Source organism: Salvia splendens, chromosome 13 (assembly GCF_004379255.2).
Source record: "Salvia splendens isolate huo1 chromosome 13, SspV2, whole genome shotgun sequence".
Classification (NCBI taxonomy): domain Eukaryota; kingdom Viridiplantae; phylum Streptophyta; class Magnoliopsida; order Lamiales; family Lamiaceae; genus Salvia; species Salvia splendens.
In genome coordinates, this window is record NC_056044.1 from 30,330,265 (window position 1) to 30,356,068 (window position 25,804).

Genomic DNA, 25,804 nt, shown 5'->3' on the forward strand with positions numbered 1-25,804 from the left:
AATGCTATAAACAACATACCAAACAATTTCACAGATAATATTATCATAGGTTTACTTATCTAAGTAACCATGGATACCAAATACATACTAAGTTGAGTCATCTTCCAAAGCATTGACTTCAGTTCCAGTTTATATATACAAGCGCACACATACAATTGGACTTGACTTGCAACATCTTCTCTCTTACTTCAACAAGTCATGCACTTGCTGCCTTCTGTTTTGACAGGTAAGAAAGCTGACCAATTTTCCTACACACATGCACTTATATATACACCACAAATCTTAATGACAGACACATTATACCAATACATAATTTAGTTCAACATAACAAGTTAGAGCAGCGCACCTCCAATGGCACAACACCATAAGCAGATATATCCAGATGTTGAAATAGCAATGCCTACTCGGCCTCGAGCCTCGCTAGGACTAGAAAATGAAGATCCATCACCAATATCGATGGATCCCACTTTGTATATCCAAATATCCAAATGAAGATATTTTGTTATTCTCTTTACTTTCAGCTTTCACGTTCTTTGTAGATCTGCCTTCCTTTTTTTTGTATTTACTTTTCATTGATTATGTTAGTATTAGAAGAACAGCCTACACAAATAAATAATATCACACAATCTTGAAAAACATAAATAATTTACTGCATTGTCAAAAGATTGTAAGAGAACTACATTCACCAATCTGGAATAACTGCTAATAATACAATTCTAATATGATAACACCGGAGCTGTAATTTGATATCATGTTGGTGGAGTTCTTGCTTGGCCCATATTTGCAAAACATCAGCCAAGTAGATGAGGACATGAGGCGTTTCAGCTAAAGGGCCAAACAATGGTGAACTCTTTCACCTACTCTCAGATGGTTCCCCTTGAACTCCTGCCTAAGATCTTTCGTACTCTGTCGATAACCAGGAAGAATTAGTCAACTGCACTCCTTCTGCTTAAAGTAATCAAACATCTTTACTTTACTTTCAATTTCAACTGCCACCTTGGATGTCCGGGTGCTTCTCAGGCAAGTATGGCATTATTGTGTGGATGTGGTATGGGCGGTAGTTCTACTGCGTATACATGTCAAGAATTGATTGGATAGTAGACAAACTCTTCCACAAAGTGGAAATATCAATGGCAGCATTTTAGTCCCAATTAGTATGTGCTCTACTATGGAAAGAGGCATTCCTGTCTGTGAGACAGCCCTGACAAAAGCCATATTTGCTGTTACAGTTTGTGCACACCAATAATCACCAGTGCCAAAAACCACTTTGTTTTTCCAAAGCCAGTTTTCTGGTTGTTGGAAGGCTCATCAGTCGTGTTGATGGACAGGCACTACCCTGGCATAGTCACTTATTTATTAAGGAAAAGATATTCACAAATCTCTAAAAACAAGCACCAGAGAAACAAAAGAGAAAAAAAAGCAATCACACACATTGCAGTTTCCAATTTCACTTTTCAAGACAGATCAAATATAGTTGCTCAGCAAGTAAAGAGTGAAGATAATAATTTCATCTTCATAGGTGAACTTGAATATAAGGCCAGATAACTAATTATCGTAGTGATACAAGCACACATAACTTGGTTCAACTTACTTGAGAAATTTCAGAAAAAATTCAGCTCTTAGTTTCTCATTAGGTCCACCACACATTGTAATGAGCTCTTGGAACTCCAGCCAAACACTTTCACAGATAATTCCTCGTTTTCCTGATATTAAGCCAGGCAACTCTCTGTGGATTGGATTCTGATTTTCCGAATCAACCTGGAATTGCATAAATCAAGGTCACTTGCAGGTAGCAACAAATCGAAAAAAGGAAACCATGGGAAACAAATGCAGCATGCAGATGAGAGTTAAAGTTGAAGCAGAACAATAGTTAAGTTTACTATGACAGTATGATTCCTTGCTTCTTCTAACATTTCTAGTAATATGAGTGATAGGATATGAGCATATCGAAGTCTCCCTTGTGAAACATTCATCTCATGAGCAATTGCAGGATTTGCATTCACATAAAACTTGATGCTTGAATCCTGATTTTATGTTTTAACCTAGAGACGCACTGGCAGAATATATAGTCAGGCTGCATCCTAGAGATTAAATTGACGTTACATGATCAAAATCGCGAATGCATTAAATACGGCTCATAAAAATGCACTTTTCTATATCAACTTGCCAGTGAACACCAAAAAACAACAATGCACTCTTATTAGTCTCGTATTATCACCTGAGTGATCACAAAGTCATAGTTGCCTTTAAAACGATCTCTCAGTTGACGCTCTGGTGTAGCCAAAAGCTTCTCTGTCCTTCCATTACTAATTCCTGAGGCAATGGCAACCATTGCTGTAGTATCAAAATTAACCAACTTGGCTTCAGCATCCGTCCATCACTGATTCATTGATCCAACTTGAAGCTCTACTTCATCATCCAAAGAGCAGCACCAGCACTTCATTCCAGAAACAAGAGAACGTAGAGACAAGCCCGGATCAAAACAGAGTGCTCGCAGCACTTGTTACACGAAACAGGACCACCAATCCTATTCTCACTGATATCTTTCGCCCTTTCAATTCCATCTTCCCCGATTTGCACAAGCATCAGGAAACAATCTACCAAGCACCACATCAGTCCACTCCTCCTCCAATTCCAACTCATGGTAGCAAAGTGGCTCCAGTTTTACATCCAAAGCCTCAAATTCACATCTAAGCTTCTGGTAAACATCGTCACCAACGCCATTAGAAAAGAATAGCACGACCGATGATTGACGGAGCGTTACAGGGGAGTGGCGCGCAGCATCGACAACTAGCTGAATCTTTCTCCTCAATCCCTTGTCCTTCTCAGAAGATCCGCCATTCCAGGAGATGAACCTAGGGTTTCTGCCGGAGACAATGAACCACACGGGATTCCCGTTCAGTGAGCAAACTACATCAACATAAACGCTAGAGGATTTCGAAAATTCAATCGGCTTGCAGACGCGCGATACTCCGGTGACCGAGGGCTGCCGGAGCACATGTACCACCGCCTCTAAGTGGCCGATATTCAGACTGCCATATCAAATTAATCATATAAGCTAACTGTAGAACGAAATTGAGAACCGATTATCAATGGAGGGGGATGTACCTGAGAGGAGGAGAATTGAGATCAGACGCCGCGGCTGCGGAAATACGGTGGAGAAAAGTGAGCTCTGCGGAAATTTCATATTAATTGGTTGATCTCTGTTTGCCTATAATATTTGCTTGTAACAATAAATTTCATATTAATTGGTTGATTTTTGTTTCAGATTTTTATAACTGGAATATTGTTGAGATCCGGTACTGTGACGGTGCATCATTTATGGCAGATGTTGAAGCCGTCAATCTGGTATGTTTATGACGATTTAATCTTCTTTGTTTCATAAGATTAAATAGTCAAAAACTAGTTATAATTACAATTTTTTTTATTATTGTTAGGAAACAAATCTCCATCTAAGAGGCCGGAGAATCTTCACCTCTGTAATTGAAGAGCTCATGAGTACTCGAGGAATGAGTAATATCTTCACCTCTGTAATTGAAGAGCTCATGAGTACTCAAGGAATGAGTAATGCTGAAAATGTATGATTTGTTCTAACCTAATTACATTATTAAACAATATTAATTGTCATTTAATCATGGCATAACATGTGTTTTGGTGATTTTGTTGACAGGCTTTACTCATAGGAAACTCGGCAGGTGGGTTGGCGACGATCCTAAATTGTGATCGTTTCCATTCTTTCCTACCCGGTGCCTGTCGTGTAAAATGCATTTCAGATTCTGGCTTCTTTATTCGAGCGTAAGATTCAAATGAAAATTTAATAATTAAAGTTTGGTATTGTACACTTAACTATATATTTTTGTGTTTGAACCAATAGGGAACATCTCCGTGGAGCTCAGGACAATGCCATAGCCAACTTTCGCAAAGTAGTTTTATTTCATGTAAGGATTTTTGTTTATTTTATAATAATTACTATAATTCTAAAAGTTAGTACTTTCCATGTTATAGTTTCATCTCACATTAACATGATCGACTTAACATCATTTCTTTTCTTCAGGAATTAGCCCAATTTCTACCGGAGTCATGCACACAAAGACTTGCTCCAGAATTGGTTAAATGGATATATACACACTTATATAAAGTTGATTCTGTCATTATTATATTTGACACATGACTAATTAATTGTTTTCTTTTAAAATCTCAGTGTTTTTTCCCGGAAAATGTGGTCAATGATATCCGGACGCCATTGTTTTTGCTAAACTCAGATTTTGACAAATATCAAGTAAGTTCTGTTTACATTTATATTATTCTTCCTATGTCCTACAATTAAAATTATATATTTATTTGTGTAATTTTTCAGATATTCAATTACGTAGCACCAAATTCACCTAACGAAGTGGGTTGGAAGAATTGCACTACAGAATTAGCAAGCTTTCAAGTTGCACAGAAAATCAACAACATATCATAATGGGTAATCCAAATTCATAATAATTATTGTTATTACTATTTCTATTTCCAGTTAAAACTATTAATAGTGCATAATTTTTTTTCGATTGATCTTGTCCTCCATAATCCTTTGAATTTAATCACAGATTTTCAGACCACGTTTCTGGAAACATTGGAGAAACTAGATGATAATCCATCAAGAGGATTATTCATCACATCGTGCTATGCCCATGATTTTATTGACAATCCATTCAATTGGCAAAGAATACCGACTTTGCAAAATAAGGCAAGTTTTATGATTTTATTTGCATTTATCTCTCAAACAGTGAATTCACATTTTGATATATGTCACGAATTAAATTATTTAACGTTTATGATATTTTTTTTGTTTTTGATTACAGACAATTCAACAAGCATTGGGTGATTTGTATTTCGAAAGAAGCAGTGTTTGCCTTATAGACACTCAAAATTTACATCCAATTAACTGCCTGATATATTATAGATCCATTAAGTTTATCTATTTTTCCATTGTAAGTATATTTAAATTTATGTTTAAGAAAAATGTTATCTATCAAGTTAATATGGGTGCCATTCAACTTATTTTATCAATATCATTATTATTTTAGCATATTCCTTTGCAATCAAGTGATAGAGCATTTTATAAACTCCTATTCAAGTTTTCTTTGCGATTCTTTCTCAAGTCGAACTGCAGTCTGCATTGGAATTGGATTTTATATTTAATAGGAGATTTGTTTAGCTAATAAATTCCACTTGGTTGATATTTTGTATTGAATCCAGATAATAAATTTCACTTACTTCTCATTAGCAGCAATAGATGCATTAATTTGTAAGTTTCGTTGGTTAAATTATGTTATGATAAATTATCTAACTTCCATCATGTACTAACTCTACACCATACTTAAATGCATTAATTTGTAAATGTCGTCGGTTATTATGTTGTGATAAATTATCTATTTTCATAAAATAACACTATATAAACAACAAGATGGAGAGGCTAAAAACTAAGTAAAACATGACTCCTCAATCCAAGACATTTATTTTGATCCTAGGTTTTCATATATTAAGTGTTCTCACTGAAGGATATGATTATCAACATCCAGAATGTTATAAGGTTTTGCCTTCGGATTGTCTGGATACATTTTACCATGAAATGTGCAAAGATACATTTGATGCAGTAGACGTTGCGGATAAATGTTGCGGCTTCTTTATCGAGACACTTAACCATGACTGCTTCTTTTACGGCCTCATTAAACAATTTGAGAGTATGCACCTTTGCGACGATAAGCTAGGCTCTAGCAGGGCTCAAATCATTTGGAACAAGTGCTACAGTGGCTACACATAGCTGTAATATGTACACTACATACATATAGCGGCTGTTGAAAATAAAAATACATCATGATGTTATAATATCACATCTTCTATATAATTGTAAACTTACTTTTATCAAGGTTATTTAGTAATTTTGTATGAGTTTAAGCAATGCTATAAACAACATACCAAACAATTTCACAGATAATAATATTATCATAGGTTTACTTATCTAAGTAACCATGGATACCAAATACATACTAAGTTGAGGCATCTTCCAAAGCATTGACTTCAATCCCGTTTGTTTATATAGTTAGTATGTTTTGAGATAAAGAAGATCGAAAAATCCTATTTCAAACCAGTTCAGTTCATGGAGATAATGATTCAATTCAAATATGTAGCTGCAGAAACTGATATTGGAACACTATACTATTGTCATTGAGATCAGTAGCTATTTAACGAACAATCTGATGCTTAAAAAAATATAGATGAGGGTAGGCGTTTCGGATAACTGTTGCAACAACTTCATCGACACACACACTTAACGTTGGTTGATACTTTTATGTCCTAGTTAAACAATTTGAGAGTATGCACCTTTGGCTTTGCGACCATAATCTAGGTGTCAAACCATTTGGGACAAGTGCAATGGCATCTACGTATAGGGTTGTTCAAAATAAATATACATGTAATGTTATAATAACACATCTTCTAATTCTATCAAGCTTATTTAGTAATTTTGTACCAACACTTTAAACAATGCCATAAACAACATACCATACGCAGACTATAAAAATAATATCAGCAATTTCACAAATAATATTATTCTCTTAGGTTTGTGATATCTATATTTATGGACTATTATTTATTATCTATTGTTGTTATATAAATATTAACATTTATTTTATGTAGTGCAGATATTACTATTTTTATATAAATTTAGACTAAAATAAAGTAAATTAAATGTCTTGCTTACACTAAAAATTACTCCATCAGACCTTGAAAATTTCTCTTACAAAGAATTAGAGTTTTATTTGGGCCGTATGTATGGCCTTGTAAATATTAAGTGGGCCAACATCTACTCGGTTTTTAGCAGATTTTGATTTGGATTCTACTGGGCTTATAAATAGCATATTTTTTAATTTTCGATATTACAGAAATTAAATTTGTGATTGGGATTTAAAATTGAAATCAGATTTCAAATTTTATAGAAATTCATCATTAAATCAGTAACCATCCCTTTTATTGATAAAATCATTACAAATAAACAAAAAAAAAACTGCCTTTGCAGCAAAATCCTCAGTATCATATTACAAAAATGAAAACAACAGCGTGTAAGCTGTGGTAGAGAATTCGGCATTTAAATTTATATTCATTTACCCGTAAAATAAAAATGAAAACAACAGAATCTGAAAACACAACTCGAAAAGGAAATAGCTTGATAAAGTCCTGTTCCGCTCAGCATCATCATATTCATATCAACGTTTACGGTTCGGTTATGGACGCGGGTTAAAGAGTTAAACGAGACGAGGCTATACCTAAACTTCGCCAATGCTATGAGCACACGCGCGCCCTTCGCCCCTCCCGAAGAGACATGGACGATTGATCGTCCCTTTCTGCCAAACACCGCTTATACGGAACAAAACCTTTCCAGGATTGAGGGCTTGAGGACTCGACAACATCAATATTCCGGCCATCACCATTCAACCCGCCCGTTGATCCACTGTTCATACCAACCAAAGAATCCTCTGTTTGGTTCGTTTTTTCAAGAGCCAACGGGCAAGTGTATACCGGATGAGTGTACCAAGCATACCAAGGCAGGGAAAACATGTTATCCACGTTACAACGAGGCGGGGTTGCATTAACAGCGTTGTCACTACAGCTCTCGGACTCCTCATTAGGCTGTTTTGTAGTGTCTCTTACCACAAAGGTCTTTCCAAAGAGCTTGATGCTCGTGTGAGCCTCGGTGGTGTATGGAGAATCCAAAGTAGAATCTGTCTCCTTCGGAAACAGTTCAAACTTCTGCGTGACCAAAACACGAGCAAATATTAGCACCCGAATCAGTTCAAATGACATCTCGTGGTCTAAGGAATGCATGAGTGGAGATGAATACCACAGGGGATTTCAATGGTAAACGGAAGCCATGCTCTTCTTCATTGTCAGAAAAAGCATCCGTAGCACACGAAGCAGGGGAGAGTCGAGATTTGTGCACATCAGCAACCGAGGAGGACTCTAAGATGTCAGAGCCAATTGCTGAGAGAACTGAATTAGGAGAGTAGTTCTCTCTTTTAGCAACAAAAACATCATCATTCGTTACTTCTCGTTGATGTGAGGCCGGCACTTCTGTACTAGCTCGGTCAACATTTTTACGAGGATAAGGGTGCAAAGGCTTCTTTTTTGGCCGAGGAGGAGGGATTGCAATATGATCCGAGGTTCCCTCAGCATCAACAGATGAATCCCTTGTGACCTTGGCGAAGAACTTTTGGGCATGACTCCGGATTTGGATGGTCGTCTTGCTCCCCACGTGCTCTGCACAACCACAAAATCTCATTGGAAAAGGATCTTTATACTTAAACGACAGTTTGAAGACAACCGTGGAACAACCCTATACCACACTCACCTTCTATTTGGCGCCAAGCACGGCCATAGAGCTTGAGAGCTTCGACAAACCTCTGGTGCTCCTCCTCAGTCCACCTCTCTCGTTGTTTCGTGATGGTATAGGGTTTTCTCACCTAATACGCGTGATAAACGAACAACTACATTATAAAGAGATGCAAATCTATGCCACGCGAATTAATCAAGTGACAACAACATCATAAGGGGATAGGAACCTTAGGTGCATAGGAGTTTCTATTAGCTTGATTGGCCGTGGACTGAGAGCTAACACCTCCGGAAGCGTCCTGACTAGCACTGGGAGTTTGATCCTGCGGATCAAAGGCGAAGCTGTTAAGCATAACTGTCAAAAACTCACTGTTTGATATTGCATTTCCACAACCATTCCTCTTATTTTTCAACAAAATGATTCAAAATGCTGCAAAATCGACTAAATTAGCCTAAAACATTCATTTTCAAATCAAGAAACAGATTTAAGTCATTTAACAGCTGCTCTATAAAGCTTCTTAAAATCAGTTTGTACACATCATTAGTATCTCAGATTCTACCCCTTTTAATGAGATATGAATCAATTAACTCAAATCATAAAAATTACTACTATCATTTTAACATTCACAAAGTAGCTAAATGCAAGGACTAATTCCTAGTACATAAACACAAATCAAGATAGAACTTGGAGTAAATGAAGTGCCTTTCTTCTTTCATTATGTGTATATAAATCTCAAATAACTATAAATAACCCAACATCATCCAATTTCAGAATCTTCTAGAATATCACACCTGGCTACTGGTGAAAGATTATGCAAAAGTGAATAGATTTGGAGATAACAGAAATCTTACTACATAACCAAAAAAACAAAGCATCTCACTAAATCCTTATTCCACAATAATCTAATACAGAAGCATAAATGGAGAAGAGCGATTAATTTCAAAGGAAATAAAGACCAAAAATAACTGGGAATTCATTAAACTAACCAACCTTAGCTTCAGCAGCCATGGCACCAAAAACTGGGCAAGCACAAAAATTGATTCAAGAAAAGTAAAGACTCCAACTTTACTCCTAAAAATGGAGAGATGAGAGAAAGAGAGGTGTGTGAAAATGAGGGGCGAGAGATCTCCAATGGTAATAGGTCGGCCATAGGCTAGCCACAAACTCCTCCTACCATATTATCATGACTAAAACTCCTCCTGCCACATCATCAGGACAAGCAATAGGCTAGCCACAATAAATAAAATTATAAAAAAATAAATAATTAACAATCACACAAAATACGGAATTAAATTTACGACACAGATACTAGAAAATTCAATAATAATATTTAAATTTAAAAAATTACAATAATTTAAAAAATTACATTAATTAAATAAAAACTCCTCTTCCACACACGAGCCCCCGCCTCCGCCTCACTCCTCGTGGCCGTCGCCGTCGTCGCCGCTATCCGAGACCCCCAAATCTGCGGCATCTAAGCCCGCGTCTGAGCCCCCCAACTGTGCCGAGGCGGCATCCAAATCGACCCGCATACACTCGAGCATTGAGTGAAGAAACCTCTTCTCCACGGGGTCAGTTGCCGCCCTCCATTCAGCTAAGATCTTGTGCATCTGAACCCGCGTTTGTTGACGCACGAAGAAGGCGAGCTCGGTTGGAGACGTGCCAACAGAGGGGGATGCCGACTGGACCTCCTGGGACCCCTGGGCGACCCCCTCTCTACCCGTTGAGCCCGCCTTTGACCAACCGGGCGAGTGCGGCGAGTAAACGATGGAGGGGACGGGAACTCCTGAACATCCTCGGGGAGGTGACGGGAACCGCCGCTGCTGCCGCTGTAATCACCGACGAAGTTCAGCCACTGCTTCTTCGGCCAGCCAGCATCGACACCTGCCCGACACTTCTCGGAGTCCATCAGCACCTCATAGCAGTTCCAGTAGGTAAACTCCTTATAAAGCCTGGGCACGGGGAAAGCTTTCTCTGCTATCCTCCTGCAGTCCTCGTCAGTTTGGCCACTGGTCTGCATGCGGAGGGCGTTAGTGTACAAGCCCGAAAATCGGGAGATCGCAGCCCTGATTCGGTCCCACCCCTTCTGGCACTCCTCCCCGCTGTGTGGCCTCCCCTCCGGGCAAAATGCCTTGTAGGCTGCTGATATTTTAGCCCACAAGTTGACGATACTCTGATTGTTCGAATAGAGGGGATCATCGCAAACACTCACCCAAGCCTTGGACAGCGCGGCGTTCTCCGCATCCGTCCACTTCCTCCGTGTCAGGCTGTCGTCATCAGCCGGCTGCGACGACTCGCTGACCACCCTTTTTCCCTTCCCCTTGCCCTTCTTCTTCTTTGGTGTGCCACGACCCGTCCTACTCCCCCCGTTTGAACGGGAGTGTCCGCATATTCGAGATCTATCCCCAACTCCTCTAAGGAGAAAGTATCACACCCAGTGAACTGCGTCTCCGATGGGATCGATGTGTGCGAAGAAGTAGTAAAAAAAATCAAAACTGGGGCGATAGACATTGTCCCCCCCGGTGTCCCTTGCATCCCGGACTGCATCCCCGACTCCACCCCGACATCATCTGCGTCCCCGGTACCTCCTGCCCGTCCTGCATCCCCTGCTGTCCCGGCATACTACCCCCGACTGCCATCTCGAGCATCATCTGCTGTCAATGGTACATGTTGTAGTATCCGGCCATCGGACCCCATCCACCTCCCACGGGTACCATGGGAGTTTGAGACCCGCTCGTCACTGGAGTATACTCGTTGTTGTTCTCCATTTTGCTTTATTGCTCTTGTACAGAAATTAAGTGAGAGAGAAAACTCGTTAAAACAAGCAGTGCGAATGAAAATGACGTGCAAATCGCGTATATATAGTGTTTCGAAAAATTAAAAAAAAATTGAGCTGGCCGATCGCTAGCTGATCAGGAGCCTGCAATGGCGGCCAGTCGATCGGCCAGCGCCCGAAAATTGGCGTCGGGTTGCCGATTTTTTCGCCGAAATGGCGTTCGCCGGTTTCAATGGTTCGGCGAGCGAACCAGCCAGTGCCGGGAATCGGCTAGCCTGTCCGCTCACCGCCATTGGAGATGCACTGAGAGAACTTAGATCAGAGAGATAAAATAGGAACAAGGCAAGCCACGTAGGATTATGCCATTTTTTTGCCAAAAATCTAACAATACTAAAATGGAAATTTTCTGTAATAAAATAACAATAGAATGATCGAGAAGGAGTAGAAAAGGATCTTTGTGTTGGCTTTGAGTTCTTGTGGCTGAGAATAAATGAGTTCCTGCCACGTGTCCGTGTCTCATGGCCCCATATCTTTATCTCTTAGACATTAGACAGCAACATTTGTGAGAGTATATTTGTGGAAGATATTCAACAACCCAACTACTCACATGCCCTAAATTGATCAAATATAATACTTTAATAAATCAAGCAAATCTTCTCCAAATTTTTAATTTTGCTTTGTCGGGAGACAGAAATAATGATCTTGGTAGCCTTCACAACAGTTTTATTGATTGTACATATTATAATTTGTGGCTTAAAATAGATCTGAAAATCCAAGTTGTCATCTTGCAGTGAAAGCTGGCCATTGTGAATCTAAATGAGCAAATCCATTGGCTCTCTCGAGCTATGTTGGGAGTTGGAAAATCTAATCTTGTTCAATATAATAATATATTTATACATATTAGTCATTTTTTTATGTTTGTGGATGATATTGGTTCATGTTCAGCAAAAATGAACTATTTGTAATTTATCTAGATAAAAATTCTTTTTGAAATAATAATCTTGTGGTGCTACATAAAATACATTTTTTCATCCACTTCATGTGGTGCAAATTGCAATCTCCATATATTTTTCATCCACAGAATGTGTAGGCCATTAAAACTGGTGTTTTGGATTGGATATTTTAAAAAAAGTATTAGAGTTCTACTAATAATTTATTCGATTTCCATGCTATTTTTATTATATTTACTCCGGCTATTATCAAAAGTCTTGGTGGTGATCATTGATATGAATTTTAATATATAACAAATATAAAAATAGATAAAAGACAAAATATAATGAATTAATATTGGTGGAAAATGAGGATCGCCATGTTATATAAATAAATAAGTACTACAGTATTATAAATGATTTAAAACTAATTTTTGTTGATAAAGTAAAATTGAAAAAGTCGAACAATTGGGGGTGGAAGGAATGAAGGAATATTAATAGTTTTGTGTTAGTATGTTAATTTGGGCATTTGATTAAAAACTTAGAAGATACTTTGGAGTCAACGTCATGTTTAATACTATGTATTATATTGTAAACTTTTAAAAAGTTTTGATGGTGATCAATATAAGTTTTAATATAAAATTAATAAAATAAAAAATAGTACTACCGTAAAGAAAAAGTTTGAATTAATATTAGTGATAAACGAAGATCACTGAAAAGATAAAATTTTTGGACAAACTAAAAAAAATATCTAAGTAGGGAGTAGGGACTCATAGTTTTGTGTAAATGTGATAGTAGTATATAAATTAGGGCATTTGATTAAAATGATACTTTTGTGGTATAGCTGTCAACGTAATGTCTAATGTGTTGTAAATATCTCAAATCAATTGTGTACTTTTGTGACATGAATTGTAAGGATAACTATTGAAGATAAAATGTGATTAATTTGCCCAATATCTTGTCGTGGGGGTTCTGGGTGATAATGATTGCTGAAATTAAATATCGTATATGAAGAGAGATCATACATACATTTAATTATTTATTCTTTTTTTTTCAAATGTGTAGGGATCAGACTTATTCCAGATTCACTAATTACCGAGACCTCTTTGGTCTTGTACAAGATAGCTCAGTCAAACTATCAATCACGCGACTGATTTTTACATAAGAAATAGCTATTACAGTAGTTTACAACTAACTATCTCAGAAAATTAATCTTGGACTGAAAGCTCCAAGATCTCGTTGAAAATCCTGCACACTTAGCACCCAAGTCAGAGACACAAGGAAAGATCCACACAGATCTAGTGCAGATACATCAATGAAATACATAATAGAACTGGAAACACAAATAGATCATCAAGTATGACTCAGACACTCGCCAATAGAGCAAATCTATTCAACCAAAACCAAAGATCTATTCAACCAGAACCAAGATCCAAGGGAGCACAGGAGGTTTCACCAGTGAATCACCTCACACACCAGAAACCAGCCTCTAACCTCTCCTCTACACCAGATCTACACTTCTCACCGAACAAACCTCACAAGAACACCCTCAAACAGAAACCCTAGTTTTCCATAACTTAGACAAACGAAACAGTTGCCTTCTCAAACACTCACACAAGATCTAACACTCTAAAACCATGCAAGATTACAGAGTAACACACTGGAAATCATCACAGAGATGAAGAAACACTCAGGGAATCACAATCGACAGAGAGCAGAGAGAGTGTGAGAATTAGAGAATGAATCGGCTGAGAGAGAGGGAGAGGCTTTTATACCATCCAGTAATTGGGCTAGGGCAAGTCACAAGCCCAATAATCACCTGGGCCAAATCATTCCCAGGCCCAAATAATGTCCACCAACCCACGGCCCAATATAACCAACAAAATGGAAGAAGAAAGATTACATTAAAAATATCTGACCGTTAGTATTTTGTATGAGAGTCTATTTAATTAATTAACACGTTTGTTCGAACTAGTTTGAACGGAAATCCCATACAGTAACAAAAGAAACTAGTCCTATTAAAACTAAAAATAAAAATCCCATACAGTAACAAAAGAAACTAGTCCTATTAAAACTAAAAATAGAAGTTGGTGTAGTTGAATGGTACGAGACTCGTTCATTCTTAATTTAAAAACTAGGGGATTAATCCCTGCTTTTGGGTATAGAGCAATCTTAAATTCTTGAACAAGTTGTCCCCATCTATTGTCCATTGAGAGGTGCCTACAAATCGTCTTGAAAAATAGTAACTAAGCCGCCGATAAATACTCTTGATAATTACCAAAAAATAATTAAAAATAAAATCTCATTGGGACACTGACACGAACGTTTAATTGATAATCATACATTGATAATTCCATTAGTCAATCATTATTCTATATATCCAATTTTGGTGCGGTCTATGATGCGTGGCATAAATCCAAAAATGGAAGTTTGGAGATGTCTCCAAAAATATAAATAAAGTTATGATCAGTAAGCTCAAACTTAGAAGTAAAGTCTTGTTAGTTGTTACGATTGGTTTTATTTTACCCATGTATATATGCAGAATTGTAGGTTATTTATTGGTGCATTATGGATTCATGAATTAACTTTGATCGATATAAAACAGATATGTTATCCAACAATTGTAAGATAAAATATGAAGTTGATACTCCTTGTTTTACTAATATTGAGTAAATGTTTTTTGAATAATAGTATCTATTACTAACCCTTCTTTATTTTCTCCTTTTCACTACCAAAGGGATGTACTATCGAGAAAGGATCGTGTCTTCCCAAGAATTATTTAATAAGCAAAACGAATTCCAAAAGGCAAAAACAGAATTGAGAGGAAAGAGGGTTGCTAAAGAGTTCGCACATAAAAAATCTTCAAGTAATTAGTGTGGAACATGTATACGACTTTTATATACTAAATTTTATAATAAAATATGAATGAGAATGAATTGGTGGAATATAAAATTTACAAATAAAAATAGTAATAGTGAAATGGACATTTATTAAGAATCGTTTAAATAAAAAAATATAAGATATTTAATAGAGACCGGAAGAAGTAATTAATAGTAATAAGTATTAATACTTTTCAACAAAAGTAAAAAAAAAAACTCAGCTTTCACGTCCCCATACACGATCAAGAACTTGATCTGCAAAAGTGAATATAAAATTCTCCATTTCGCTAATATTTATTTTTAAAATGTAGGAGCGTATTTCATAACTATATTTGATTTCAAAATATTGTTCCAGCATTTGAAATTTGTTTTCCGAAAAGCTAAATCCCAAATCACAATCATTTCTATAAATCACATCAGTTCTCTTTAACGTAACAAATCTAAATCCCTAAAACCACACCATTGTCCCACTTTATTACTCCATTCATCCCTTAATAATTGTTTATTTTTATTTTGGCACGGATTTTAAGAAATATAAAAAAATTGGTGAAAAAGTTAGTAGAATAAAATATGAGTCTCACTTTTATAGTATGTAGTTTTATAATAAAATATGAGTAGAATGAGTTAGTAGAATAAGTCTACTTACCATTTATGGTAAAAATGAAAGTGGACAATTAATGGGACGAATGAGGTAATCAACATCGACTTCTTTTTTAATTTGATATTCCAAATCGTCCATCCACCGTTTCCTCCGATCGTCTTGATATTTTGTGCTTGATTTTTAAATTAAATTTGGAGAGTTTGATAGGTTTTTAAGAGTCAAATAATATTAGGAGTTGTTAAAGCAGGTCTGTTTCTTTTTTTGTTGGTATAAATTTTTTCATTTCAATTGTTTAAGTTATTAATTTATTAAGTTGACAAATAGTTTGTCTAAATATTGCAGAAAAAAGGCGTTTTCGTTGCCTTGGCGGCCCCCACACTCCTGCCCGACATCATGTGAGGGGGTTAAATCAGGGTACGCAGTAGTCCGTTAAAGGGAGGCCTTAACCCACTTACTGCCAGAAGCCTATCTCTCAAGGCCACACACTTGTGCCTGAGAGATGGAAGCAACTACACGACTGCAGTGAGATTTGAACCCAGACTCATTGCAGCAAGATTTGCCCCTCTGTTGTCAACTGCGCTACGCCCCTGCGGGCATAGTTTGTCTAAATATTGTGATTATGTTTTGGAGGGACAAGTATTGGGTGACCATACGAGGGGTCATAAAGTGTTGATTCCTAGAATATCTTTGATACCTTCGGATCTAATTCCTAGAATGTCTTTGATACCTTCGGATCTAAGGATGCCATTCAAATTCCAAAGACGACAATTTTCTTTGATTGTGTCGTATGCCATGACTATTAACAAGAATCAAGGTCAATCTCTCAACCATGTTGGATTATTTTTGAAAAATCAGTCTCAATCATGGATAACTTTATGTTGCTATATCTAGAGTCAGAAGTCGTGAAGGTTTGAAGATTTTAGTTTGTGGAGATGATGTTGATAGTAGAAGTAATTCTACTGTTAATATTGTTTACAAAGAAGTTTTTCAAAATTTATTAACTATTTGTTTGTTGTATGCCTATAAAGGTTTTCTTTTGCATTTTCATATACCTATGTTTTTGTTGTTGATCAAAACTTTTATACTTTTTATTTGTTCGAAGAATATTCTTTCTTTCATTGGTCTTTAAAAATACATTTTTCTTTATTTGTATATCTATTGTATTTGTTCCTCTTTTATTTTATATTACTACACCCATAGTAGATTTTAAAATTATTAAAATTCTATAAAATCGTCTGCTGAATATAAATTGTTTCATTTGAGTTTGTTTAGAAATGTACAAACAAATTGTTTCGGTATTGTTTATAATGCTTTTCATTGTTTATAATTTTATGAATTACTCCCTCCGTCCCCAAAGAATTTACACTTTGGATTTGACACGAATTTTAATGTAACATTGGTAAAGTAAGATATAGACGAAGAGAAAAAGTAATTAAAGTATTGTTAGTGAATAATGAATATCACCTCATTAGAGAGAAAAACGTTTCCAAAATTAGAAATTTCGTGTTCTTGTAGGGCGGACTAAAAAGAAAACAATGTATATATTCTTGTAGGACGGATGAAGTATTATTTAGCGGTTAATCTATATTCATTCCTTAAAAATATTTTGTCCCGTGCATATCACGGGTGGTAACACTAGTGATAAAAATAAGAGAGATGAGAAGAATGATAGTTAAAATTATGTTAGTGAATAGTAAGACCTCCATTATTAAATTGATATAACTTTCTAAAAAATGGAATGCACATATTTTTGTGAGACGGACGAAAATGAAAAATGCACATATTTTTACGGGGCGAATGTTGTATTACTCATTTCGTTCTCAACGGAACTGATACAATTTTTTGGGCATGATAAGATTTTTAAGAATGTGATTTTTAGACTTAAATAAATAGAGAGAATAAAGTAAGAAGAAAAAATAAAATAGATAATTGAATAGGGAATAAAGTAGGATAAAGAAAGAAAAATCAAACATGTCAAATTAAACATGTTCAGTTTTGTTATTAAAAATGATTCAATTATAATGAAACAACAAATACTTGGATAGAAGAAATACCAATACTAAAAATTGAGAAATATAGTGTGAGAATATAGGATCATCATCCCGAAGCTTCTCCAATAATCTTTCTAGCTCTACTATCTCATCAAATAGTGTAGAAATTTGATTGGATTAATTCAATATTGAATCTGGAACACAAGTTTATAATAAATAATGCAGTTCTATGTCATTAGTTATTGCACTGAACAAAAAGCATAATGACAATAACACTAACATAACTAATCTGCCTTACTCAGATTATCACCTTCTTGGAATAAAAATGCTACCTTTTTTCTTTAGTGGAATAACACATCAAGAAAACAACCCACTAAACATCAGTCATATGTGATCCAAACCCCAAACATAAAGGAAATATAGTCACTGGCAAATGGCAATCATCCTCTTCTCCACTGTTATAAGAAGGCCATTTTCAAGAATCAGACAACACTGACATACACACACATTCTTGTCTGAAATGGATGAGGAAAAACACCAACTTGTGGGAAAGCAAAATGGAGTAGGGGACAAGCTGCAGCTTACAGTGGATGAGGTGGTGGAGGAATACGTGGGATCGTTCGGATTCTCACAGCTTGTGCAGGTCACTTTGGTGTCCATCGCTCGGATATTTGATTCACACTGCACCCTTGTCACCATTTTCACAGATGCTCAGCCGCAGTCGTGGCGTTGCATTGGCCACAAATGCAGTGGCACGACGGCTGCTTCTGTTTGTGGGATGAAGCCCGGGACTTGGGAGTGGAGTGGTGGCAATACAAGCTCCACCATTGCTGAATGGGGGCTGGTGTGTGACCGTAGATTTCTCGCTGCTCTGCCTACTTCGGTTTACTTCCTCGGTTCCCTGATAGGTTTGTCTCAACTCAACACTGCTAAAAAGAGATTTGATAATGTTATGACATCATGCATCAAGAAAACTTTTAGTTTTTCTGAGTGAGTTTTACCGTATGCGTTGACAGGCTCTGCAGTGTTCGGCCGCCTGGCGGATGGACACTTAGGCCGGAAAAGAGCAGTGCTTGCTTCATGTCTCCTAACAGCTGCTACCATTTTCCTGACTTCCTTCTCCCCAAACATATGGGTTTACTCTCTTCTCCGTTTTGCAAATGGGTTTTCCCGAGCAGGCATCGGGATATGCTGCTTGGTGCTCTCGACAGAGACCATTGGTCGGAAATGGCGCGGCCAAGTTGGCCAGTTTGGATTTTTCTTCTTTGCAGCAGGGTTTCTGTCGATCCCCTTGATTGCTTATCCGACCAGAAATTGTTGGAGAACTTTGTACAGGATAATTTCAATCCTTCCACTTTTTTACTCGATCTTCATACTAACACCCTTTGTAGCAGAGTCTCCGAGGTGGCTACTCGTGAGGGGAAGAAGCGAAGAAGCTCTTGATGTGTTGAGAAGATATGCAGGAATGAATGGAAGAGAGTTGCCTCCGAATCTGTGCCTCCTGAAGCCAACGTCTACTAATGAGACAATGACTTCGTGCAAAGGAGAAAATAACGCCTCGCCTATTGAGAGACTGTGGAATACTAGATGGGCTGTGAGAAGGATGACAATGGTTATGCTCACGGGTTTTGGGATTGGTTTTGTATACTATGGTGTTCAACTCAATGTTGAAAACCTTAATTTCAACCTCTACCTTACTGTTGTCATAAACGCGATGATGGAGATCCCAGCTGTTTTCATAGGCAGTGTGCTGCTCGCCTGTACAAACCGCCGCATGCTCTTCTCCACGTCAGCTTTTCTAACTGGAATTTCCTGCATCCTCTGCATGTTTTTCTCAAGAACAGGAGACAAGGGAAAAAGAGGAAGCTTACCTCAACTGATGATCGAGGCAACTGGTTTCATGGCAGCTTCGACTGCATTCGATGTGCTGTATATCTACTGCGTAGAGCTATTCCCTACAAACGTGAGGAACTTCTGTGTTTCCATGCTGAGGCAGTCATTGATGCTGGGGGCATCGATTTCTCCTCTGCTGGTTGTGTTTGGGAGATCAAGCCCATCTCTCTCTTTCCTCGTATTCGGGGTGCTGTCCATAATCAGTGGCTTTTTGAGCTTGTGGCTGCCTGAAACCAGAAATTGCCCTCTCTATGAAACTCTGGAGCAACAAGAAGAGGAGGAAATGTTAGGATCTGAGTCTATGGCACTGGGAAAGAAGGTGCAAATGTAAATGTGTATAACTGCACCATATTTGAAGTTTCTCCTTAGAAACAGAAGATCAAAGCAGCAATACATCACTTGGCTTTGCTCGATTTACCTTCAACTGCGATTCGTGAATCCTGCCTTTTTACTCTCAATTTACAAAAAAACAATGTCGCGTGCATGCATAGATTATACATCAAGTAAAGACTGCTTCATAGATTCGATACAAATCTGTCTATGCAAAAACGAACATCGATAAATAACAGCTGAGGTAAATCTTGAATGAAAAAGTTTCAGGTTAGGCACTCAGTAATCTATGGAATTTATCACTCGCTATACTACAGAAAAATTTAATCTGAGACATAACACATCAATAGATTAAGCTCAAAAATCAAGTAACTGCTGCAGAAAGGAACCTCAACCTCGAGATGTACAAGGCCTTCCAGATATGTGATACACTTCGATCACAAAAACCCATGAGAAAAAGATGAATCTTTGGTAAATCATCAAATGTAACATCGAAAACACCAGTGCAAACATCACCCAAAGAAGATGTTAAAACATCTTTAGGCATTCCTTTGGTCTGCAAGAAGCAATAACACAAAATTCTATCTCAAGAACACAGCCACAACAAAATTCAAAGAAAAACTTCACATAGAAGTCAATAAGCTCAGCTGATCAACCAATTCACATCATGTTCTCCCTCACTACTGCAATATGCAGTTTCAAACCAAACCTATCTATTCTATCATCAAATTTCTCTTCCAATCTAGTACATCTGCAAACTTACATAAGGGAGAATTGTGCAAAAACCCCGACTTCTGTGGAAAACAAATTCTACAACATACATAACAACTATAGTTTCAGACCTTACAATATAGATTCATTCATTCATTCATTCATTCTCAATAGAGCTATAATATGATGCAGAGAAAAACAGTCAGTAGCTAAGGGCATAAATTTTCCACTAAAATGCCCTCAAATTGAGCTATTTCCCCCAAGTCCCCAAACTCAGCAGCCATATTCTCCATAGCTAAAGCATCAAAACACAATAACAGAATACTGAAAACCAAAAACCCTAATTTTGCGATTAACATCAGAAAAATTGAAAAACAGCAAGAAATCGAAACAGAAATCAACAACTTCTATTCATCATCAAACAGTACATAAGCCCAATCGAATCCAGTGCTAAACACAGCTACATCAAAATCATAATCAAACTTCATTTACAATACCGATCGGCCTTCTTCTTCACCCGATCATCTAGGGCTTCCTCGACCGATTTCACCTTGGCCTTGGCGGCGTCGTACCCGAATTTCTTCGTCTCGACGGGGAACAGCTCGTCGTACTTCATCTTCTTCATCGGGTCAATCGTGTAGACATCGGCGGCGTCCGTGCCCTGATCCACAACGCTGATGCTCGGATCCTCGGACGGAGCAGCGGCGTCGTCTTGGAGCTTGCTCTTGTTCTTCTTCTTCTTTTTCTTCTTGTCTATTGCTTTGTCGCGGGTGGCGAGCTCGCCGCCCTTGAACGCCAGCCTTCCGCCCCTCACCCTCTCGTACGCCTCTGACATCCTCAGCTGAATGAAGAATTCTTCGCAGGATTTTGCTTCTCTCTCTATATATAGATATCGTGTTTTGCTTCTCTCTACATCTATATTTATATATATCCAAATCGAATTTCAGTTTTTGGATTTAAAAAATTCAATTTGCGGCGGTTTAATCAATTTAAATTTAATTAATTATAAAAAAAAATTGGGTTTGTACAGTTTCCATTCAAATAAAAAATGCCCGGTCTCATGCAGACATCGAGCGGCGATCGGAGGTGGAGCATCACGGAGACTCCTTTTAACGACGCGAAACGTCGTCGTATTTTGGGAACGTAGCTCTATCTATAAGAGGAAAAACACGACCTCCGCTTCTGCAATTTCAAATTCACAAGGCAGTAGCTTTTTTGGGAGCGGATTCTCGAAAATTAGTCTAGCTGAATATAATTCAATCATTAGAACCAGCTCGAGCTCAATTTATGACTACAATGTACGATTAGGGGAATTGAGTAGACGGGAAACGTAAAAGGAGCACGAAAACTGTTCGACGAAATGCCTGAACGGGACAAGGTATCGTATGCTTCGATGATAAGTATTTATCTAAAGAACGATGAGTATCACAAGGCAGAGGGTCTCTATTTTGAGATTCCTGAAGGGATGAGGAGCATTGTGGCAGATTCTGCTATGGTGGATGCTTATGCTAAGGCCGGTAGAATGAATCGAGCGAAAGTGGTTTGATAGAATGCCTGAAAGAAATGCGTTCTCGTGGACAAGTTTGATCTCGGGATACTTTGAATTAGGGGAAGTAGATGATGCTGTCCAGCTTTTTGGGAGAATGCCTGATAGAGAGAAAAATGTGGTTACTTGGACAACTGTGATTACTGGCTTTGCACGAAACGGGCTGATTGAGGAAGCTCGAGATGCTTTTGATCGGATGCCTTTGAAGAATGTCGTGGTGTGGACCTCAATGATCAAAGCATATGTGGAGATTGATCGGGTTGATGAAGCATTCTCACTCTTTTGTGTGATGCCGGAGCAGAATTTGTATGCTTGGAGTATTATGATAAGTGGGCTTTTGAATGTGAATAGAGTTGATGAAGCCAAGGAACTGTTTGATTCAATTCCATGGAGAAATGCTATTTCTTGGACCACCATGGTCACGGGTCTTGCAAGAAATGGGATGACTGAGTTGGCAAGGAAATACTTCGACCAAATGCTTAACAAGGATACTGCAGCATGGAATGCAATGATCACAGCCTATGCTGAGGAAGGCCGTATGGAGTCTTGTCAGCCTGTAGCCATGCTGGTTTTGTCAAAAAAGGTCGAATGCTTTTTGACTCCATGAAGAGAGGTTATGGCTTGGAACCGACACCAGAGCACTACTCCTGCCTCGTTGACATCCTGGGGCGAGCTGGGCTTGTTAAGGAGGCTGTGAAAGTGGTAGACGAGATGCCTCCTGATAAATGTGATAGTGTAGTTCTTCAGTCCTTGATTGGTGGTTGCAGATTGCTTGGTGCTGACGGGGTGGCTGATCATATAGATGACGAACTGATAGAGCTTGATCCAGCCTGCTCTGGTGGGTATGTGCTATTGGCTAATCTATATGCAGCAACTGGGAAATGGGATAAGTTTGCGCAGTTAAGAAAGAAGATGAAGGAAAGAGAAGTCAGAAAAGTTCCCGGTTTCAGTCAAATCGAAGTTAATGGCAAGACTCATGTGTTTTTGGTGCGTGATGGAGCTCATTCTGAACTGAAGGAGATTTACAAGTTTCTTGATGAGAAGCTCACCCCCGAGGTGAAAGATTTGGGGTATGAAATCTCTATTTTATCTGCATTCTCTACACAATCAGACGCCTTGTAGTTGTAGAGCACATTGAGGTGAATAATGCTTTTGTTATATCCCTATGAATTCAATCAGCCATTTGTTTACTCTAAATGTAGATTAGGTAATGTTGAAACTGATGCAGGTGAATTTGGAGGAGTTGTGTTGGTTATTCTCAACTTCGTTCGATAGCTATTTCATTCGTGCATCAGGTTCGATCTCCAGCAACCTATAAATGCTAACAAGATGGTTTCCCAATTGAGCAATGACAGTTTCATACATGTATCACATTATTCTCTTATTAAAAGAACAATTACATTGTGGTTTACATTACTGCAGATTTTTGCAAGTATTTGTGAAATTCAATAGGAGGTTACTTGTTCCCGGTCGAAGTTTGTCACATCATAAAGCAACAAAGCAAACTCAGGCAGTTCCAGCAATGCATAGAAAGATACTCAACATATCATCTGTCCCAATCCGATCCGCCCTCGTACAACTGCCAAATTAGTTTGGAAGTCGAGATTCCTGAGTGCTGCATAGTTCGCCCCTCTACCAAACAGGTTGGCTGCAGGGTGGTCTCTGTCCGCCCCCTCCTCCGGTAGAAAGTCCCTCCAACATCCGTCCATCTGCTCCGGTTCCTTTGTCAACCCCACCTCCGTCCGAGCACTCAGATGATCCTCACTTTACCAACCTTGCTCAACTGATATAACTGTCACATGATGGGCTATGTCCCACCTGCACTGGCCCCTCCAACGAAGCATCTACCAGCGTCAGTATTCACAGGTAAAATGTCTTAGTATCGTGGATCGATGAATTTGAGCACATCAAAGCCATCATCGTACTGATTAGGGTGCTTGAACTCAGAGGCGAGGCCGTAGTTCACAGACGCGACAACTATAGGGACTCGCGCATCTACATACATGGCTGCAGAGGTGGTCGGGGACCTTGGAGTCGAGGGCATACTTGGTGAACCCAAGCGCGGCATGAATAAATGTACTGTTTGGTAACTAAACTTCTCTAATCTAATTCATGTTTACTTCGTTTTTCATGAAATAAATTTAATGTTAATTTAGGATTCATACTAAAAATTAAACACAGAATCCATGCCATTCAACAATTGTGAAAGGAGAGCTTCATATTAGATGTGTACAAACACTATTCTCTCATCCAAACTTACATGATACGAATAATATTCTCTTACATTGATATATTCTGTTTTACATATATAAGAAGTTATATACCACTTACTTTATGTGAGCATGAAAATTTCTTATATATATTTATATATATAGGGATGTATTACAAATCACAGATTGACCAAATTCAACTTGAGTTGACTTGTTCCTGAACGAAATTCGTCACGTCATCAACGAGCAATTTAAACTCGGGCAATTCCGGGCATGTATAGAATCCATGAAACGCATACGGATACTCAGCCACCACCACTCGCTTCCCGCAACCCTTCAACCACTCCACATATCTCTCCTGTCCCAATCCTGCAGCGGATCATTCCCTCCCATAACCACCAAACTCACCGGAAAATCAAGATTCCTAAATTCTTCATCTCCCCTGGCAAACACGTGGGCCGCAGGGTGGTTCCTGTCCGCACCCTCCGGCAGAAATTCCCTCCAATACGCATCCGTTGCGTGAACACTCAGCACTGGCACCTTCGTCAGCCTCAGCTCTGATTCCGTCCGTTCCTCGCCTCCAAAAAAAGGCTGCAGCGCCAACATGCCGGCGATTCTTAGTTTACTAAATTGACCGGCTTGTTCAGCTGCTCTAACCATCACGTGATGGGCTATGTTGGCCCCGGCACTGTCTCCGCCGATGAAACATTTTCCGACGTCAGTGTTTACATATATGAAGTCATTGTGTCGTTGATCGATGAATCTGAGGGCATCAAAGCCGTCCTCGTATTGGCTAGGATACCTATAGTGACGGAGCTAGGATTTCAATACCTATAAAATTATTTTATCCATAATAATAATAAAAAAAAGTTTAAAATAAAAAATTCGGTATAGTTCATGTATTTATATACAAATTGAGAAAAAAAATGCCCGGGATCGATCGGGCAGCCACGCCGCACTGACAGGCCTCAGCACCTGTGCTCGGGCGCAAGGCGGTAGTTTACTGACGCAATGACAGCAGGGACTCGTGCAGCCAGATGGCTGCACATGTCGTCGAAAAACATCGTGTCGGGGCCATACTTATTGAATCCTCCTCCGTGGAAGTACACTATAAGGGGGAGTGGGCCGGTGGCGCGTGCAGGGGTGAAGAGACGGAGCCAGAGATTGCGGGAAGGGTCGATCACGACGTCGGAAGTGGAGACATGGACATGGACATCTTTTCGCTGGTGCCGAGGTTTTGAGGTGGAAGAGGCGGCGGTTGATAGTGCCGTCTGCGCGTGAGGTGATATATTCGATCAGATGCAATAGCAAAAGCTTCAATCTTGTTAGCAATGGGAGTGATGTAGATTTCATGTTGTTAATTTTAATTTTTATTTGTCACATTATTATGGACTATGAAATATGGAAATGGGTAGAGGGAAAGGTCTAGATGAGAATCCAACTTTGATTACTTATTGGCGATAAATATTGACAGCTGCAATTGCAACAACTTGATATAGATAGATAGATGATATCTTCTTATCGTTTGTTCGAAATCTACCTCCCAATGTAATACTCATAAAAGTGG

At 38.4% G+C, this 25,804-nt stretch overlaps 4 protein-coding genes and 3 pseudogenes across 6 annotated transcripts; 3 read left to right on the forward strand and 4 right to left on the reverse strand.

Moving 5' to 3' along the window:
• Positions 1-1,136: 1,136 nt before the first annotated feature.
• On the reverse strand, positions 1,137-3,319 carry LOC121760862 (annotated as a pseudogene).
• LOC121762855 (pectin acetylesterase 8-like) lies at positions 3,121-4,699 on the forward strand. The gene is made up of 9 exons (XM_042158870.1): positions 3,121-3,348; positions 3,438-3,467; positions 3,519-3,578; positions 3,671-3,795; positions 3,875-3,938; positions 4,055-4,108; positions 4,202-4,279; positions 4,358-4,468; positions 4,590-4,699. Exons 1-8 carry the CDS (start codon positions 3,322-3,324, stop codon positions 4,463-4,465), a joined length of 546 nt encoding a protein of 181 aa, XP_042014804.1. The 5' UTR covers positions 3,121-3,321; the 3' UTR covers positions 4,466-4,468; positions 4,590-4,699.
• Positions 4,700-6,990: 2,291 nt separating this feature from the next.
• Positions 6,991-9,486, reverse strand: LOC121759969 (protein REVEILLE 2-like). 2 transcript variants are annotated; one of them, XM_042155557.1, is made up of 5 exons: positions 9,362-9,486; positions 8,601-8,693; positions 8,390-8,501; positions 7,883-8,298; positions 6,991-7,791 (listed from the first exon to the last, which is right to left on the reverse strand). In XM_042155557.1, the coding sequence occupies exons 1-5, from the start codon at positions 9,377-9,379 to the stop codon at positions 7,324-7,326; spliced, it is 1,107 nt and encodes a 368-aa protein (XP_042011491.1). In that variant the 5' UTR covers positions 9,380-9,486; the 3' UTR covers positions 6,991-7,323. The 2 variants fall into 2 exon arrangements, with proteins under 2 accessions (XP_042011491.1, XP_042011490.1); XM_042155556.1 differs by lacking the exon at positions 9,362-9,486 and having other exon boundaries at positions 8,601-9,089.
• An 8,223-nt stretch (positions 9,487-17,709) lies between these two features.
• LOC121762213 (organic cation/carnitine transporter 1-like) lies at positions 17,710-19,791 on the forward strand. The gene is made up of 2 exons (XM_042158025.1): positions 17,710-18,455; positions 18,564-19,791. Exons 1-2 carry the CDS (start codon positions 18,068-18,070, stop codon positions 19,769-19,771), a joined length of 1,596 nt encoding a protein of 531 aa, XP_042013959.1. The 5' UTR covers positions 17,710-18,067; the 3' UTR covers positions 19,772-19,791.
• LOC121762214 lies at positions 19,558-21,393 on the reverse strand. 2 transcript variants are annotated; one of them, XR_006042178.1, is made up of 4 exons: positions 20,979-21,117; positions 20,166-20,326; positions 19,788-19,974; positions 19,558-19,699 (listed from the first exon to the last, which is right to left on the reverse strand). XR_006042178.1 is itself a non-coding variant. In XM_042158026.1 (2 exons), exons 1-2 carry the CDS (start codon positions 21,314-21,316, stop codon positions 20,299-20,301), a joined length of 366 nt encoding a protein of 121 aa, XP_042013960.1. In that variant the 5' UTR covers positions 21,317-21,393; the 3' UTR covers positions 19,980-20,298. The 2 variants fall into 2 exon arrangements, 1 of the variants encoding a protein (XP_042013960.1); XM_042158026.1 differs by lacking the exons at positions 19,558-19,699; positions 19,788-19,974 and having other exon boundaries at positions 19,980-20,326; positions 20,979-21,393.
• Positions 21,394-21,445: 52 nt separating this feature from the next.
• LOC121762216 lies at positions 21,446-24,256 on the forward strand (annotated as a pseudogene).
• Positions 24,257-24,433: 177 nt separating this feature from the next.
• On the reverse strand, positions 24,434-25,590 carry LOC121760863 (annotated as a pseudogene).
• Between the last annotated feature and the right edge of the window lie 214 nt (positions 25,591-25,804).